The 18,279-nt window shown below is 29.7% G+C and overlaps 1 protein-coding gene across 1 annotated transcript; it reads right to left on the bottom strand.

Moving 5' to 3' along the window:
• Positions 1-13,780: 13,780 nt before the first annotated feature.
• On the bottom strand, positions 13,781-17,459 carry LOC149208739 (7-deoxyloganetin glucosyltransferase-like). Its single transcript, XM_089394132.1, has 2 exons — positions 16,890-17,459; positions 13,781-14,852 (listed from the first exon to the last, which is right to left on the bottom strand). Exons 1-2 carry the CDS (start codon positions 17,383-17,385, stop codon positions 13,915-13,917), a joined length of 1,434 nt encoding a protein of 477 aa, XP_089250258.1. The 5' UTR covers positions 17,386-17,459; the 3' UTR covers positions 13,781-13,914.
• Between the last annotated feature and the right edge of the window lie 820 nt (positions 17,460-18,279).

Below are 18,279 nucleotides of genomic sequence, written 5' to 3' on the forward strand. Positions count from 1 at the left end.
GAGAAACAAACTTCCTCCAATACTGAATTGCACTCACGAAACTTCTAACTTTCCAACTTCAACTTAAAATAAGAATATCATCCAGATAGACTATGACAAACTTATCAAGAAAAGGATAAAACATTTCATTCATCACTCTCATTAAAGTTGTTGGAGCATTGCATAAATCAAACGACATAACCAACCATTCATAAAACCCTTGTCTAGTCTTAAATGCAGTTTTCCAAACATCATTCTTTGCAATACACATCTGATGATAACCATTTCTTAAATCTAGTTTAATGATTGATATACGATACATGCCAATGCTCAGGAGAGGTGCATCAGATAATAATTGAATCTCATGTTGTATTTCTCGTTTTTGAGGGAGACTTTTTGGTTCTTTAAACAATTCTTCATAAGGATCTACTATTTCAACTCATTTGTCTTTAAAATGAGAATCACACCCTTGAAAAGAATCATACTTATATTTAGGTTGTTCTTTAATAATCATGAGAATATACCTTTTACATGAATTAAATCTAAGTTTGTCTTGCTTCTGTGTGCCCTGACAATGTATTCAATTCCATCATTAAAGAGATGATACTTATTCTCCCTTCTATGAAAAATGACATGTTTATCATAAATATACGAACTACCCAACAAAAATCCACATATATCTAGAGGAATCACATCTAGCTCAACTTCATCAACAAAATTAGCTATAATTGCAAACTTTAATCGACACTGTTTCATGACATGCATTTGAGAGTTTTCTTTCAACCATCCTAAAGGATAAGTTTTTGGATGATTTTTAGTTTCCAATTCCAATTTCCTTACTAGTTCCTCAAATATTAAGTTTGCTTGTGATTCATTGTCAAATAATGTGTCTATCTTAGTGTTCTTGGAAATAATCATTATGTGAAAAAGTTCTACCCTCTTCTTTTCATCAATCACATTATTAGTCTTTGAATATGATGTAGAGTAAGTAGAACTAGAACTAGCTTCACAAACTATATTTGTTAGACTCATTGCGGTAATCTTATGTTCGTCACCGGATTCAGATCCCAAATCTTGTTGGACTATTTCATTAGCCTTCATTTCACCCTTCTTTTTAAGGAACTTCTTTGGCTTAAGTTACGGATGAAGCTTCCAACACTTGGAGTCATCATGTCCAACCGTCTGACAATGAGTACAAGTAGGTCTTTCTCCTTCTTTCTTAGTTGTCACTGATTTCTTTCCTTTCAACTTACCCTTTCCTTTTCCTTCTTTGGAGCCTTTGTTCTTTGAATGCTTGGATGGTTTCCACTTAAAAGGAATGATCAAGTTCTGACGCCTTTTTCCTGAATTCCTATGTAAACTCTTGTACACTCTGTCCTTTACCTTGCCTGAAACGTTGCCAATATATTACAGCTTGTTGCGTATCCTAAAGGATAGAACTGCTTTCTAAGAGCTTTAACAAAATCAGACCATGAAGAGATAATTTTACCTTTATGCTTCATATATGATTGAGTTTTACTTTCACACCAAATCAAAGTTTTTCCCCCCATTCTAATTGTAGCTAACTAAATTTTGAAGATTCATCATCAATATTCTGAATTCTACAATATACTTCAAGTTGTTTAATCCAGTTATCTAACATTTTAGGATTCATTTCATCATCATATTTCGACAATTCAAACTTAACATCAAGCTTCAAAAAAGGAGATTTCTTTTGTTTCTTTTGTGAGTCTGAAACTGAACTTGAATGATCAAAAGATGATGAAGAAGAAGAAGATGAAGATGGAGGAGGAGGAGGTTCACTACCATCAACTTTCTCCTTACCCTTTTTCTCCTTCTTGTCCTTAGGAGACGAAGTTGCCTCTCTAGTCTTCTTGTCTTCATAAACTTCTACAATCATTTGTTGCACATGAAGGAACATTTTCTGAAATTTCTCATCTGTCTTAGGCTCAAGAGCTCTCCTTTGTTTTCACTTGCCATCTTTTGAGCGACTTTCCTCTTTCCAATCTCTAGATTTAACTTTTTAAGTTTCCCTTCTACATGTCACAACTTGGATCTAGTCAACATTCACATTGGCAAATATCCTACTTAAACATGATCAACCTTGCTCTGATACCAAAATATGATCTGAAATCTACAAGATTGATTATTTCCGTAATTTCACCAACATTAACTAAGGTTGCATTTATGTGAATTAATGAGGGAAATTAAGCTATTAATATGCCTTAAACATAAACTTTGAGAACTGAAAATAAGAATGAATAGTGGTAATAAAGGACGCAAACACAACAAACATTGTTAATGGAGTTTGTCCCTTCTAGACTACGTCTCTGGGTCTGCTTCCAATGGGCGTCTGTTATATTAAGAATGCTCCAAAAAAGTTCTTTACATAAAATTTCACCAACTCAATTGTGCACGTAGGCACTACTAGTTACTATCAGAATGAAAACCTCTGTCTCTACTCTCCAACGCCACTCTCTATTCTAAAAAAGGCCCAAGAATGGCCAAGTTATGCTCAAAAGAGCATTTGTAAGCATAAACGAAACATGTTTCAGAACTCAACTATACAACTCCCCTGCAATGGTGCAATGGCAATCCTCTTATAAAACCTCATGTAGGTTCCAAGGTAAAACCCTCGGTCCCGCGCTATACATGACACATGGTTTTGGTTTAGGTTGAACAAACATTACACCGTGAATATAATTTTTACATATAGCGCAAAGGTAGATACATAAGGTATTTTCGCATTTGTATTCAATATATTCTAACAATACCATATACATGGTATACAAACATTGGGCCAAATTTCCATATCCCCACCCCTCGGTGTATAATTATAACCTAAGGTTTTAATTTGGCACTTGTAATAAATACATGTCATATCGGATGTTGGTATATAATGTAACAAACTTCGGCGGTGTTCAAACTCCATGCCACATAACCTTTCCACACCACTGGACTACCACCTCCCTAGCACGCACTAACTTCTCCACGTTGTTAACATATCTAACAGTCATGATAACCAAGCGCTGATGGTTATGGTCTCTAAACCCGTGGCATGTGAGCGGCGGTCTCAGCCTGCGGTTTACCAACTCCCCGGCAGTCACGACAACAAATGTGACCTGTGGCATATGCATTGTACAAGGTTTAATTCTGATTATCCAAAGTGGATGTTACATATGGTTCAGACTTTTTAAAACTCCGCTCAACTGCTATTCACCGTGACATATGGAAATATCGTTTTTAAACCATAGGTTTTGACTTTATTACACCATATCATATATATATATATATATGCACCATGGTTATATATAGTTTAATATATGGTTTGCAAACATAGGTTTAAACATTATAAACCTTCGCCCTTTGACTTGACAGCATATAACAAATTAATCCCTGCACTAGTTATCAACTTAATACCAAAATGTGTCCACCATGTAACTTGAATATATGCACCCAAACTAGACTTTGACTGCACCTGAACACCGCCAGGTGTCAAGCTGTGAGAAAGCCACTTGGCTAGCCAGGCCCCATTTTTACATGTTTGCCATAAACTTCAACGAACGTTTTCTTCTTCATCTGGAAGCTAATTGCGAAATCAGAGATGATGTCGAATTCAGTGCGACGAGCTCTTCAACTTGGCCTTATTTCCGGGAACATCTGAGACCTTTGAAATTTGTGCATTTTGAGGATCCTCTTGGATCAATGAACCATGTACACAGAGGACATCCTAGTAGACTAGGGATTGGGCATCCATGCATTCTAGTGGATATTTATTCCTTTAAATGGACGTCAACATATATGCTTTTTAAGTAAAAGAGTTTTTTCTTATTCTTTATGAGTTATTTAGATCTAAACGCTTCCTAAATTGATCTATGGTTGAGATATTCTCTAAACCAAATAATTATGTGTCCAAAATAATTTTCCTATTTTAAAATAACACTACCTATATTTATATATAACCTTATTTAATTAATAAAAAAGATAGTAATACATTTAAATCTAACCCTTTTAAAACCTATTCAAAATTATTTTCCTATCATTGAATTTTATTAAAAATTATACTTTCATATTTTGAAAATATGATTTCATTATTTGTTTCTATTTTTTTAAGATAATAATTCAAATTATTTTATATAATTTACTATTATAACATTATCTAGGTGTAATCAATACATTTGAATCTGACCCTTCTTAACACTTTTTAAAACCTATTCAAAAAAAATTCCATTACTAAATTTTATTAAAATTTATATTTTTATAATTTTAAAATATGATTTCATTATTTGTTTATATATATTTTTAAATAATATTCAAATTATTTTATATATTATTAGGAAAAAATGTTGTTATATTCTTTATATCCTTTTACGTCCATGCCATATATTTAAACTCACATATCCTTATAATAACGTCAAATGTTTGAAAATGAAACATTTATATTCCTTTTATAATGTCACATGTTTGAAAATGAAACATTTATATTATTTTATAAAATATAAAGAAAAGGTTCAATTTATATTTATATATTTATATTTATATAATAAAAATTAATTGAGTTATAATTTTATTTTATTATTATTTATTATTATATACATATATATGATACGTTTTAAATTTATTTTGTATTTTATGGAGATTTTTTATGTTGTAAATAGATTTGGTTAGAATAAAATGATTTACAATATCACATGCCAAAAAACTATAACCCATTTCATATAAGACTTGTTTATATGATTTTTATTTTAAATAAATAAATTAAATTAAAATGATAAAAAAATGCATAGCTAATTTTGAAATAAACATCAAAGGTTTTTGATTTATGATTAAAAATATTTTAGAATATTTCATGGAAGTTAAATCTCTATCATCCATCAAATAATTATTAATAATTAAATTGAAATAATAGAAAACCTATTTCAAAATATACACTTCTATCAACTTAATTATAATAACTTTGATTATATATATATATATGACTTGATAAAGGTGAAATACAAGAATTTAAAAATATATTAATTAAAAAAACATTTAAATGGGTTAATATGGGCTATAAATAAAATATTTCAATTCTCATATTAAGTAAAGTATGTCAACTATGTATATATTATATAAATCAATTTAAAAATAAATAAATAAACATATTTTTAGTAGTCTAATTATGTTACATTTTGCCTTTTTTTAAAGTATATTTTTTTATTCAATTGCGTTGTCAATCTAGCAAATATTTGATGGGATAACAAGTTTAAGTTGTGTAATCTACGCACTTTCAAGGACATGAATCCGTTTATACTTTCAAAATGCAATTTAAACAAAGAAAAAATACACTCTAAAGAAGAATTGTGTTGGTGGAGTAAGTTTTATTCAGATGTTGCTCAAGATGAAGAAAGATGTGTGATTCTTTCCATACTCAACATGAAGTTTATATATATAAAGTGTGGACACTCATGAAATCCATTGAGGTGCAAATCGTTTTTCAAGTTTTCCACTCTAAAAAAAAATTCCATCAAGAGATTTGCTTTCTCTTTATGCTTAGAATGGATCTATGTTGTTTGCATCGAGAAACACACTCTATAGCCGAGTGTGAAGGAAATGTTTAATTCATATTGTGCTCTATTTGAAATTGGCTTTAAAATAAAAATAAAATATTATAAAAATGATTATACTATAAGCCAAAAGTTAATATACATATTTGGTTGGTTTTAATGAATTATAAAATACCAATATTCTCACTCTTAGTATGTTAGCTTGGTATACGTTAACATTAATATGGAGAAGATGTTAATTCCTTGGAAATGGTATGAAATTTGTTGATGAGTTGATTGCATTGTGGTGTACTTTGGGGTTAGCTTTAGCTTGGTATACAGTTAACATTAATATGGAAAAGATGTTAATTCCTTGGAAATGGTATGAACTTTGTTGATGAGTTGATTGCATTGTGGTGTGCTTTGGGGTTAGCTTTGTGGAAGCACGCGAAGGTTTTTAAATTGGTTGATGATTGCAAAATAATAGTGCATTCTTTAAATGGAAAGGTGCATCTTAGAATACTTCAGTTAGAATCTTCAAAAATGAAAATCTCGCAATTAGAACAACATTTTGATGATCCTCAAATCCTTCACTATTACAGGGACCATAATATTCTAGAAAATCTGATCTCAATTTTTTTTTTTACTTTGTCGATGTTGACATTGTACTTGTTTACAATTCCTCAAAGGTGTCTTATCCTTAGTCTTTTTCCTTTAATTTATTTATTTTCTAGTGGAAGTCATTCTTTCTTTTTTATGTATAACTGAAGTATATTTTGGATGTTAAGATAAAATTTAATAAATCAAATGACCTACTATGCAACCTTGAGATTGTACCTTTTGATTTCTATTCTAAAAATATCAAAAGTACCCTTTATATATATATAACTTTTCTCATAAATAAAATAATTTAAAATAATTTGATGGACCATATTGATTAACATAATTTTATATGTGTGTGGGGGGAGCTGTATAATTTTTTTACTTTTTAAATATATTTTAATAGTAAGTATATTATAATATCAATTTCATATATATCTATGTATATAGAGAATAACTAGAATATGTGTGTGCATACTTGCAAAGTAAAAAAGTAATTGAACCCAAAATTTTCAATGAAAGATGTGTAATTCATTTATTTTTAGTATAAAAATTGATATTTACAAAATATTAATAACACAAAATTTCAATGTGAGCAACATAACTGTTACTATATATATATATATATATATATATATATATATATATATATATATATATATAGCCAACATAGATTTATTTTAATTTTGGATTTACTAAGCTTTGAGAGGGATCAAATCTCTCAAATGTATTTTTGAATACAAAATTTGAGGAATGGTTTGCATGTCCAAAGATTTTATTTCTCTAAACTCTTGGAAATATTATTTAAAATTCACACGCACACACACATAATGTTATTAAGACCGTGATATGTGTTTGTGCATGAGAGAGACATTTTTCTTTGAGAGTGATCAAATCTCTCAAGTTGCAAAGTTATTTTTGAATACAAAAGTTGAGGAATAGTTTGCATGTCCAAAGATTTGATTTCTCAAACTCTTGGAAATATTATTTAGATTACACACACAAAATTTTATTAAAACCATGACACACACACACACACATATAATTTTACTAAAACGATGATATGTGTGTGTGCATGAGAGAGACATTTTTCTTTGAGAATGATAAAATCTCCCAAAATGCAAAGTTATTTTTTAATACAATAACTTTGCATGTCTAAAGATTTGATTTCTCTAAACTCTTGGGAATGAATATATATATATATATATATATATATATATTAAAAGCATGATATGTGTGTGTGCATAGGGACATTTTCAATTGATATGTTTTATAATTTTTATTTTTTTTACAAGAGGAATCACATGACATAGGGTCGATATGAACCTCATATCTCTTTGTACATAACACTTCATTTGCGCCTTCGCTTTCTAATTGAGATGCCTCAAGATGATTTGGTATGTTTTATAATTATTTAGTTTTAATTTAACATGAATTTTATATAGAAAGGGAAGATTTTACGTACTTATTAAATTTAAATATGAAGTTCTAAAATATAATTGTTATGAATATGAATTTTATTTTAATTTATATTGTAAAATGAATCTTACCATTATATTTTATATATTTTCACAGCTCTATATATAAAAGTATTCTTATATCTAATTATATCTCTACTAATTAAGTTTATTAAGTTTTTATATGTTTATTAATTATATATATAGTTCCCAGATCCGGGTGGCATCATCGACTCCACCGTTTTCCATGCACAAAGTTAATGCCCAGTACTGCCAGCTGCAGAGCAGCGTGGCCTCCCGGGACGTAAACTCTTGCGAGCAGGGAAAGAGTTTTAATGCTGGATCGGGTGGCGGATCCGCATTTAAGTTATGCGTTGATCGTCGCAACATTCCTTCTGTTATAATCATGCCGCTCCACTGTTCTCTCGCCAAGCCTTGTGCTCAGTTGCGCGGTAATGGAACCTGGTTTGCGGAGGCTGTGGGTGATGGTTTGAATTTGGTTCACTGCCGCGAGCTCCAAGCCAACTCCATCAAGGGTAATTTCTCCCCTGTTCTAGATTCATGCTCTGTGTTATCGTCTGCAAGTTTTGTGGTTATATGTAAGCTCTATTACATTGTTGTATTGGTCGCAAGATCTGTTGGGCATCCCTCCTGCCTCAATCAACTCCATCCTATTGGCCATCCCGTCCATAATCCTCTTGTGCCCTACCTCTTGTCTGTCATCATGGGCCGCTCGGGCAAGAGGCACCATTCAGGGGGGCGTCGTGACAGTCGTTTGCATCCTCCAGTAGGTCATGCCATGGAAACGGCGCCGGAACCTTTCAATCCCTCCCCCGTCCATGAAGCTGGGCCTTCTGTAGGTTCTGGTCGGAAACCTATTCCTAACAATGCTTTCCAAACCACGCACTTTAAATTTCAGAGTAATCTGCATAGGCCCCTGGTCACTGCTCATATCACCATTATCCTCTCGGAAGAGGAAAACCTTGTCTCCCCTTTGGCCTGCATCGCCCCTGACCCTTCTACAAGCAGTCTGCATTCCTCGGACAAAGACAACATGGAGAATTGGAAAAAAGAGAAAGCTGAACAGGAGGATTTTCTCAAAAATCTTCCTCCCCTTGAAGATACTGGACCTACAGCTGAGGACAGGACTCATGGCGAGGCAGACCATGCCATAGCAATCCCTGACAGCGATCTAAGCGGCAATGAAGGTCTGAAGACTGGTGATATAGGTCTGGATGAGAAGAAGGACCATGGCCCAGCAAAGGAAAAGTAGCGCCACCGGGGTCTGTCTCTTTTTGTTTCGGCTTCTGTTTCAGGCTCGTGGTCAAGTTTCTATGCAATTGTCATACTGTTTTTTGACTCCCAGATGGGTATTTGGTGACTCTTTATATGCTGGGTTGCAATGTTTTTTGTGTTTCTGTGCTGGCTCAGTTCTCCTTCTCGGCAACACATGTCTCTCTCTATGTCTGATATCTGGTTTCTTGTATGTTGTAACTGGTTTCCCCAGCTTATGTCTGTAATGGGGCAGTTCTGTTCTGTCGAGTGCTTCCATGCCTCGATAATATGTAAAAATATTTTGCCTTTCAGTTAATAGAAGTTAGTATTTGCAGAGAAAAATTATATATATAGTTGTTGTCCCCTTGGGATAGCTCAATTGGCAATGGCTGTGGAAAGAAGTCTCACAGAACCTGAAGTCTTGGGTTCAAATCTTGTGTTATCCCCCATCCAGGTGAGAAGTTGGACATGATGAAGATGTAGTCCTACCAAGGTTACAAAATAAAAATAAACATATTATTTGCATATTATAATTTATGGTATTTATTATTTTCTAATTAAATTGTATTCATGGAAAATTTTATGTGTGCTTCTCAAAATGAAGATGTATGATTCGTTTCATGCTAAGTCTAAAGTTTATATATATATATATATATATATATATATATATATATATATATATATATATATATATATATATATTACTTCCTAATAAGAGGAAATTATATAATTCATTCAATTGTTAATATAAATTTTTACATTTTAAAAAGTATTAATGACAACAAAAAAATCGCCATAAATAAAATATTTCAATATGCATGATTAAGTAATATTTCAATATGAGGGTGATATTTATTTAAAAATATGTTAGTAACAAGGAAACATTTTAATGTGGTAAATATTTATATGTTATATAAAGTAATTCAAAAAAAATCTTATGGTGAAAACACTTTCACTTAGTTTATTTATTATAAGTTTTGCCTCTTTTATGGTTAATAGTGTTTGAAATTCACTTACGATGTGATGGAACTGCAAATTTTAGCTGTGTAGTCTACACACAATCTCAATGCACAAATCCATTCATACATTCAAAAATGCAATTTAAATAATGAAAAGTTATATGTGTGTATGTGTGTGAATTGAGCTTATCCCGGGTGGTGTCTATATATATATATATATATATATATATATATATATATATATATATATATATATATATATATAACCAACATAGATTTATAACTTGATCTATCAAGGTTAAAGAGGAACCAAAACTCTTGAAGTGCAAACTTTTCATGGATTTTTTCACCCTAAAAATAGTTATATGAACTTGTTCCATTGAGAGGCATAACCTACAACTTAATATGAGAGAGATGTGTAATTACTTAAATTGAAATTGACACATGTGCTTTTATAAATATATATATATATATATATATAATAAAAAGAGATAAATAATTAAATGTAAAAAATTGTGATATTTTTCATTTTCAAATTTTACTTTTAAAAATCATTTTCATATGAGTGTTAAAATATATATTTTAATATCTATGTTAACTAATATAATTTAATATCAATTGTATATTTATCGATATAAAAAGAGAGGAAATGTTTCTCCAAAGGAAAAATTAATTGAAAGAAAAACAAAAATCAATGAGAGGTATGTATTTCATTTAATTTTCAATATAAAGACTAACATTTAAAAAGTATGTTTGACAAAAAAAATGTAAATCATAAATAAAATATCTCAAAATACACTTTTATGAAATATATATATATATATATATATATATATATATATATATATATATATATATATATATATAATGTAATGGAGAATTTTCTTAAAAATATATATTAATAACTAAAAAAATACATTTTAATGGGAGTCATAAATAAAATATCCTAATATTTATATTCAATAAAATATTTCAATATGGTGACTATATATTTTATATAAGGCAATTGAAAAAGAAAAAAAAAAAAAAAAACATAAAAATATATAATTAAAATCTTTTTCTAATATTTATACTAATTAAAAGATTTAAAATATATATATATATATATAAAATCTTTTCCTAATATTTATACTAATTAAAAGATTTCAAAAAAACAGATATATTTATATCTATATATATATATATATATATATATATATAAGGCTCATATGAATATATCTTTATCATGTTTAATATATCACTTTGATTGGACAGAGATTTGAACTAGTGTTTTCACATCAAAGAGTGTCTTAAAACAACATAAACCACTGCCTTCACATCAAAAAGTTTCTTAACACAACACCCAATCACCTTCTATCCAAAACCCATGAACAATATAATATAATAATTAAAAAATTAAAATTATTTTCTAATATCTAAATTAACTAAAATATTTCAATACATTAAAACATTTCATCCAAGGTCTAGCTATTTCTATTTTAAGTTATTCTTTGGGCATTGATATTTCTATTTTAGGTTATTCTTTGGGCATTGATCTAATTACGCAAGTACAATTGCCACAATGATACAGATCGGGAATCATGTTAGCAATTATGACATTAAGATTGAAATTACCCATCACGATGGATTTTCATGTGTTGCACATCCTCATAGCATCCGAGGGGGTTAGTACATCCACATTGCCCTCTTTATATTCTCTAATCTTGCAAATGGATTGCCCCCTTCTTGTTTTCTCATGGTCATGGCTTTTCGCACCTCATTGCATTTGCGAAAGCCACCTCTCTCCTCCAATGTCAAAATTGATAATTTTCAGAATTCCATCTCCATCCAACGTTGTACATATGAGTTGAAGAGTTTGGCAATTCAACTCATAGCCATTATGGACATGTTGATATAGCTTGACAAAAATATGGACATGTTGATATAGAATTGATAACAATTTCATCAGGTTAATATAGAATTGATAACAATTTCATTAGGTTGGAGATGAAATTGGGTAATTACAAAGTTAATTGGTAGAGGTAAAGCAAGGAGAGAGGTTTCCTAATTTTTTTTTTCTTTTTTCTTTCTGTTGAATCAATACTCTCAAATTTGAACATTTTAGTAAAAATTATAGAATAGAATGATATTCATCCACGTTTAATAGTGATTACATTCCAATGTAATTTGAATATGTTACAAAGTTTACTAAATTTTAGATGTTTTCTTTAGATCATACACACTTAGGAGTTTCATTTATATGATATTGTTCATTTCTTTATTAAAAAATTGGTCACTAAATAATATGATGCAAAATCTAGACACTTATAAAACGGTATAAAATATTTTCTTCATAAATTAATTTAATTTTTAAGAAGTGTATAGTCTAATACAATTTGTTTGTATATTTTTAATTAATAAAATAATATTTTATTGATAGTAATGTCTAAAAAAAGTTACATGTCTATTTATGATTAATATTTTGTTTAAATTAATTTCTATGAAGTGTAAGAATACCTGACAGAATGCTCTGTGAAGATACTCTATCATATAAAGATTACAGAGTATTAGTGTTCGAAACTTTTTGGCCAAAAATCCAAGCATCTTAAAAATTCCCTTAATTGTTATAATAGCTTAAATGATCTTGAATTGTAACTACTCAAGACACAAATTAGTTATAAAATCATCTCAAAACTCAGGTAAATTAACAAAAAAATAATAATATTTCTTTCACATTAGTTATAAAATCATCTCAAAACTCAGGTAAATTAACAAAAAATAATAATATTTCTTTCACATAAATCCAATTGAATATTTTCCTTTAACAAAATTTATTTATTATCTTTATTATTATATTTAAATCACCAAATTAATATAATCCTCATTACATTACACATTATATAAAATTATAAACCATTTTGGAAACTTTATATTTTAAAATACATTTTCTTGTTATTAATTACACATTATATAAAATTATAGAAACTTTATATTTTAAAATACATTTTCTTATGATTAATTAAAAATATATATATATATATATATACCCAATATCTTAAATATTTAAGACTTTTTACCATGATAAAAATTTAAATACACATTATATAAAATTATAATTTTTTTTAAAGAAACTTTATATTTTAAAATACATTTTCTTGTGATTAATTAAAAATTACCGAGTAAAAAGCTCTAGAACAATATATACCCAATATCCTAAATATTTACTACTATTTAGTAGGATCAAAATTATGATATTAAGGTTTTAGTAATTTTCGGAGAAGCTTTTTATATAAAATGATTATGGTATACTAGATGGATCTCTCGTTTTTTTAAAAACATAATATAATGGAATTTTTTTTAATTAATGTGATTAATATTTAATATAAAAATTTTGTTATAATTTTTTTATTGGTTATAAATAATAATATTATAAATATAATTATTATTAATTTTATTAAATATTTTTTTTAATTAAATATATTATAAATATTATTTTTATTTATTATTTTTTTCTATATATTTTAATTATCACTATAAATATTATTTTTATTTTTTAATATTGATATTTATTATTTAAAACAAAATTATTCAAAAATAAATAAACAAAACATAATTGTTGAGAAATATACTTATTTTCAATTTTTAGATAAAAAAATATTATATAGAATGAAGTGAATCGCGTAATATCTAAAAATATTATATAGAAATATTTGAAGTGAATCGCGTAAGTGTTATGATAACCAAAAACCAGAAAGAGCACCCAAAAACCCATGCTTCCGTGACAGAAAAGGTTTGTCAAGCTCCACTTGATAATTGATAAGGTCATATCACATTTAATAATATATCTTTTTTCGAAATATCTAATTATTAATTTGATTTATCTATCCAATCAATATCATTCCAACGATAATATTTTTCCTTTGATGATAAATGCATATTTAATTTTAAAATTTTTATTAAGAAAAATAGTAAAAAACAAATCAACTTTAGATTAAATTGTATGTCCAACACCCCCGGACAACAAAATATTTATTGTCAGAATGCTTTCCCATATAGGCCAATCATTGGCCTCATTGAAATAAACTACCCGCCTACCCCAAGAAGAATTATTCAACGCGATCACGAGCTGGAGAAATCGAATCAAATAATTGGGAGACCTTTCTGCAATTTGTGAACAAATTCTTCCATGTTATTGTAAGAAGATCCTCCTTTTCCCACTGCTCTGAACGCCGCATCTCTCAAACTCTCAATTCTCATCTTCATTTGCCGCCCTTCTTCCCCTGTCATCAACATCCTCACCATTTTCTCAACATCTTCTCTCCTCACAACTTCTTTCATCTCCATCCCAATCTTCCAAACTTCACTGACAAATCTCCTGTTAGTCTGCTGCTCTGCAAAGAAGGGCCACGATATCATGGGTACACCAGTATATATGCTCTCCAACGTAGAATTCCAGCCACTATGCGTCAGAAAGCCTCCCACTGAAGGATGTGAGAGCACTTTAATCTGAGGAGCCCAGCTCACCAAGAAACTTCTGTCCTTCACCTTCTCCAAAAACTCAGGAGGTAGAACAGCAGAGCGGCCATGAATGAGATCTGGACGAATACCCCACACGAAGGGCTGCTTGCTCGCCTCTAAACCCCACGCGAACTCTACGAGCTCCTTGTCAGATATGACAGTGATACTTCCAAAGCAAACATAGATAACCGAAGACGGTTCCTTACCGTCCAGCCACTTCACACACTCGGTCTCTTCAGCCCATAAGCTGTCAGACAGATGGGATTTTCGATTCTCATCACGTTCTGCTGCGTGTAAAAGAGGGCCAACGGTATACAAGGGGGGGAGTCTGATCCTTAGTGCGTCGAGTACAGGGCCCTCGAGTTCATCAAAGGTATTGAGTATTACCATGTCGGCTTCCAGTGAAGCCTGTCCTTCGGTTCTCAGATAGTTAAACATGTAATCCTTGGTACATTCTGTGACATGCAAGAAGCTGGGAAGATCTTTGACATGCAGCGGCGGCATTCCAGGAATGCAGCTCACTATTTCTTCCATGTATCCATTTGTAAAACAGCTCTCATCTGCAGTAAACCATAGCATTTACGGTGACATGGTGAAGCGAGTGTAGGTGGTGCGGTGAGATGGTCTATTCTTCTTTTTCATCAGGGTCTGATTTTCATTCTGTGATATGTTTTTCTATGTAAAATTATTATCGATTTCTTCAAATAACAGGTAGATATTGCTCAGAGCTAAATTGATATGGTTCAAATAACACGGAGATGTTTCATACTATAAAAATTAGGATTAAATTTTTTCAATTCTAAAAAATTCTAGAATATCTATCTTAAATATTTAAATATATATACTTTTCTTCATATAATAACAATAGCTTGTCATTTTCTTCTCATTCATTTTAAAATTCAAATAATTTTTAATAAATATAAATAATTTTGAAATTGCAATTTACAAATCAAAATTACAACCACAGCTAAATTGATATGGTTCAAATAACACGGAGATGTTGCATACTATAAAAATTAGGATTGAATTTTTTCAATTCTAAAAAATTCTAGAATATCTATCTTAAACATTTAAATATATATACCTTTCTTCATATAATAACAATAGCTTTTCATTTTCTTCTCATTCATTTTAAAATTCAAATAATTTTTAATAAATATAAATAATTTTGAAATTGCACTTTACAAATCAAAATTACAACCACAGCTAAATTGATATGGTTCAAATAACACGGAGATATTGCATACTATAAAAATTAGGCTAAATTGATATGGTTCAAATAACACGGAGATGTTGCATACTATAAAAATTAGGATTAAATTTTTTCAATTCTAAAAAATTCTAGAATATCTATCTTAAACATTTAAATATATATACCTTTCTTCATATAGTAACAATAGCTTGTCATTTTCTTCTCATTCATTTTAAAATTCAAATATTTTTTAATAAATATAAATAATTTTGAAATTGCAATTTACAAATCAAAATTACAACCACAGCTAAATTGATATGGTTCAAATAACACGGAGATGTTGCATACTATAAAAATTAAGATTAAATTTTTTCAATTCTAAAAAATTCTAGAATATCTATCTTAAACATTTAAATATATATACCTTCATTCATATAATAACAATAGCTTGTCATTTTCTTCTCATTCACTTTAAAATTCAAATAATTTTTAATAAATATAAATAATTTTGAAATTGCAATTTACAAATCAAAATTACAACCACACTTTCTTATCTCCAATTTTTTTTTTTTTTTCTCAAAACTTCCCTCCTTACTTTTAAATCTTATCTATTTTTTTAATTAATACATTTAAAAAATAAATATTTAAAACTTATTTTTATGAAATTCTTCCTAATATAAATATATTTAAAAAATAAATTATTTTTTATAAAAAATTATAAATCAAATTTATCTCATCTGCTTTCAAAATCAATTATTTTTATAAAAAAAATTAACTTCAAAATTAGTGTTACGAATTCATTCTTTCCTTGTTATATCTATTTTTAAACACTTGGAAGCAATACTGAAATTGACTTATTTTTATGAAATTCTTCCTAATATAAATATATTTAAAAAATAAATTATTTTTTATAAAAAATTATAAATCAAATTTATCTCATCTGCTTTCAAAATCAATTATTTTTATAAAAAAAATTAACTTCAAAATTAGTGTTACGAATTCATTCTTTCCTTGTTATATCTATTTTTAAACACTTGGAAGCAATACTGAAATTGAAAACTCCCAAATTTTCTCTAGTCACAATTAGTTTCCATTTCCTACTTATGATACGGCAGCCATCTATTATGTGCTTAGGGATTGTTGTTGCACTTACCATTCCAGGGACACAAATTATCAAATCCATATAATAAATTATAAACCATGAATTTTGGGTCATCCACGAGAAGCTACCATAAACCGAATTGAATTTTTATAGAATTATTGATGTACAAATCGAATTCCCGAATTGCCGTATTTTTCCCCGGGCGAATTTGGTAACTATGCATGAACTACATTGAAAAAAAAAAGCAGTGCAGGAAAAAAACAGTGCAGTGCGATGAAAGGAGTTGCAACAGTGATACTATACCTTTGAGAGGAACATAACCTCTGTCAATGAGAAGAGGTATGAAGAAATAAGCAGAGAAGCCACAAGCGCTGGGCGTCCAGAAAGCTACTCTGGGAACTCTCAGCTTCCTCGCGGTTTTCTGCGTAAACGAAAGAACCCCGTCGGAAACAATACATGTCACGGGAGGAACTTCTGGTTGCAAATGCTTCAACTTGTCAATCAGCTTGTCGAAATGCAGAGGGCCATTGTTAATCAAGGACTCAGATAGCTCATCTATTTTGAGGGTCCGGCCATGATCCGCAGGCAGGTCGTCTGGTATAGTTTCAAATCTGAAGTCCCCGGGGTGAGATTTCACGGACTCCGATCCGGACCTAACCAACCGCTCTTGTACATACTCGGTGTTAACGAAGGTGATATAGAAGCCTCGAGAATACAAGATTTTGGCAAGCTGCATCATGGGCCTAATGTGACCCTCAGCAGGATAAGGGAACATCACAGCATGATTTCGGCTCGCCATGGTTGTATCGACGTACTTCACGAACACAGAAGAGAGCCGATTCTCAGAGCCAGAGACAGCAAATGCAGTGATGCATTAACATAAATTGCTAAATCTAGGCATGAGGAGCCTTATATTTATAGAATCCCTCCGTGATGAAACCCTCATCATGTGATGGTGACGGACCCAGTAAGAAACAAACATTAGAGACTTCTTTAATAAATTTCTGAGCGCAACTATTGGGCACCCACAGCAAAGTCTTTAACTTTCGCTTCAGAGATAAGGATTCGTGATTAAATAAATGGGTCCAATAAATATATCTTGGCTGCTTGTGTCTGCCAGTTGGTTAGTTTTTATATATCTTGGCTATCTGTGTCTGCTAGCTGGTTAGTTTTTAAAGATCAGCGTGGACTGCACGATACAGCCGTCTTATAGTAACATTTCTTTTGAGTGATTGAAGGTATTTTCATTCAACACACAAATCTTGGAAGATCGTCATTGATTGGGCTGTGCAGGACACTGCCTTGCAAAAACAGCATTTAATTTGTAAGTCCTTTCATTCAAAGTTAATTGATTTACGATTTAGGAAATCCAAATGTTTTTTTTTTTTTTTTTAACAGGCTTAATTTTGTCTCAAATTTTACAGAGATTTAGGTCTAAATTCTACTCTGAAAAAAATAATAAATAAAATACTCAAAAAAATATTGTATTTATATATTAAAAAATAAAATTTAAATAATTAAAATTATATATTTTTTAAATTTTATTAAAATATAAAATAATTAAATTATCAAATATTCAGATGCAGATAAAGATAAAGAATATCCTCCAGAGTCATCCATGCTCTAGTTTCTATTGATTCCAAATGGAGAGAATGGCAGCAAGTTTGGAAAAAGAAAATGAATAGTAATTTCT

The sequence above is a fragment of the Pinus tabuliformis genome, chromosome 1_2 (genome assembly GCF_031772625.1).
Source record: "Pinus tabuliformis cultivar Carrire ecotype Pingquan chromosome 1_2, CPIR1, whole genome shotgun sequence".
In the NCBI taxonomy this organism is placed as follows: domain Eukaryota; kingdom Viridiplantae; phylum Streptophyta; class Pinopsida; order Pinales; family Pinaceae; genus Pinus; species Pinus tabuliformis.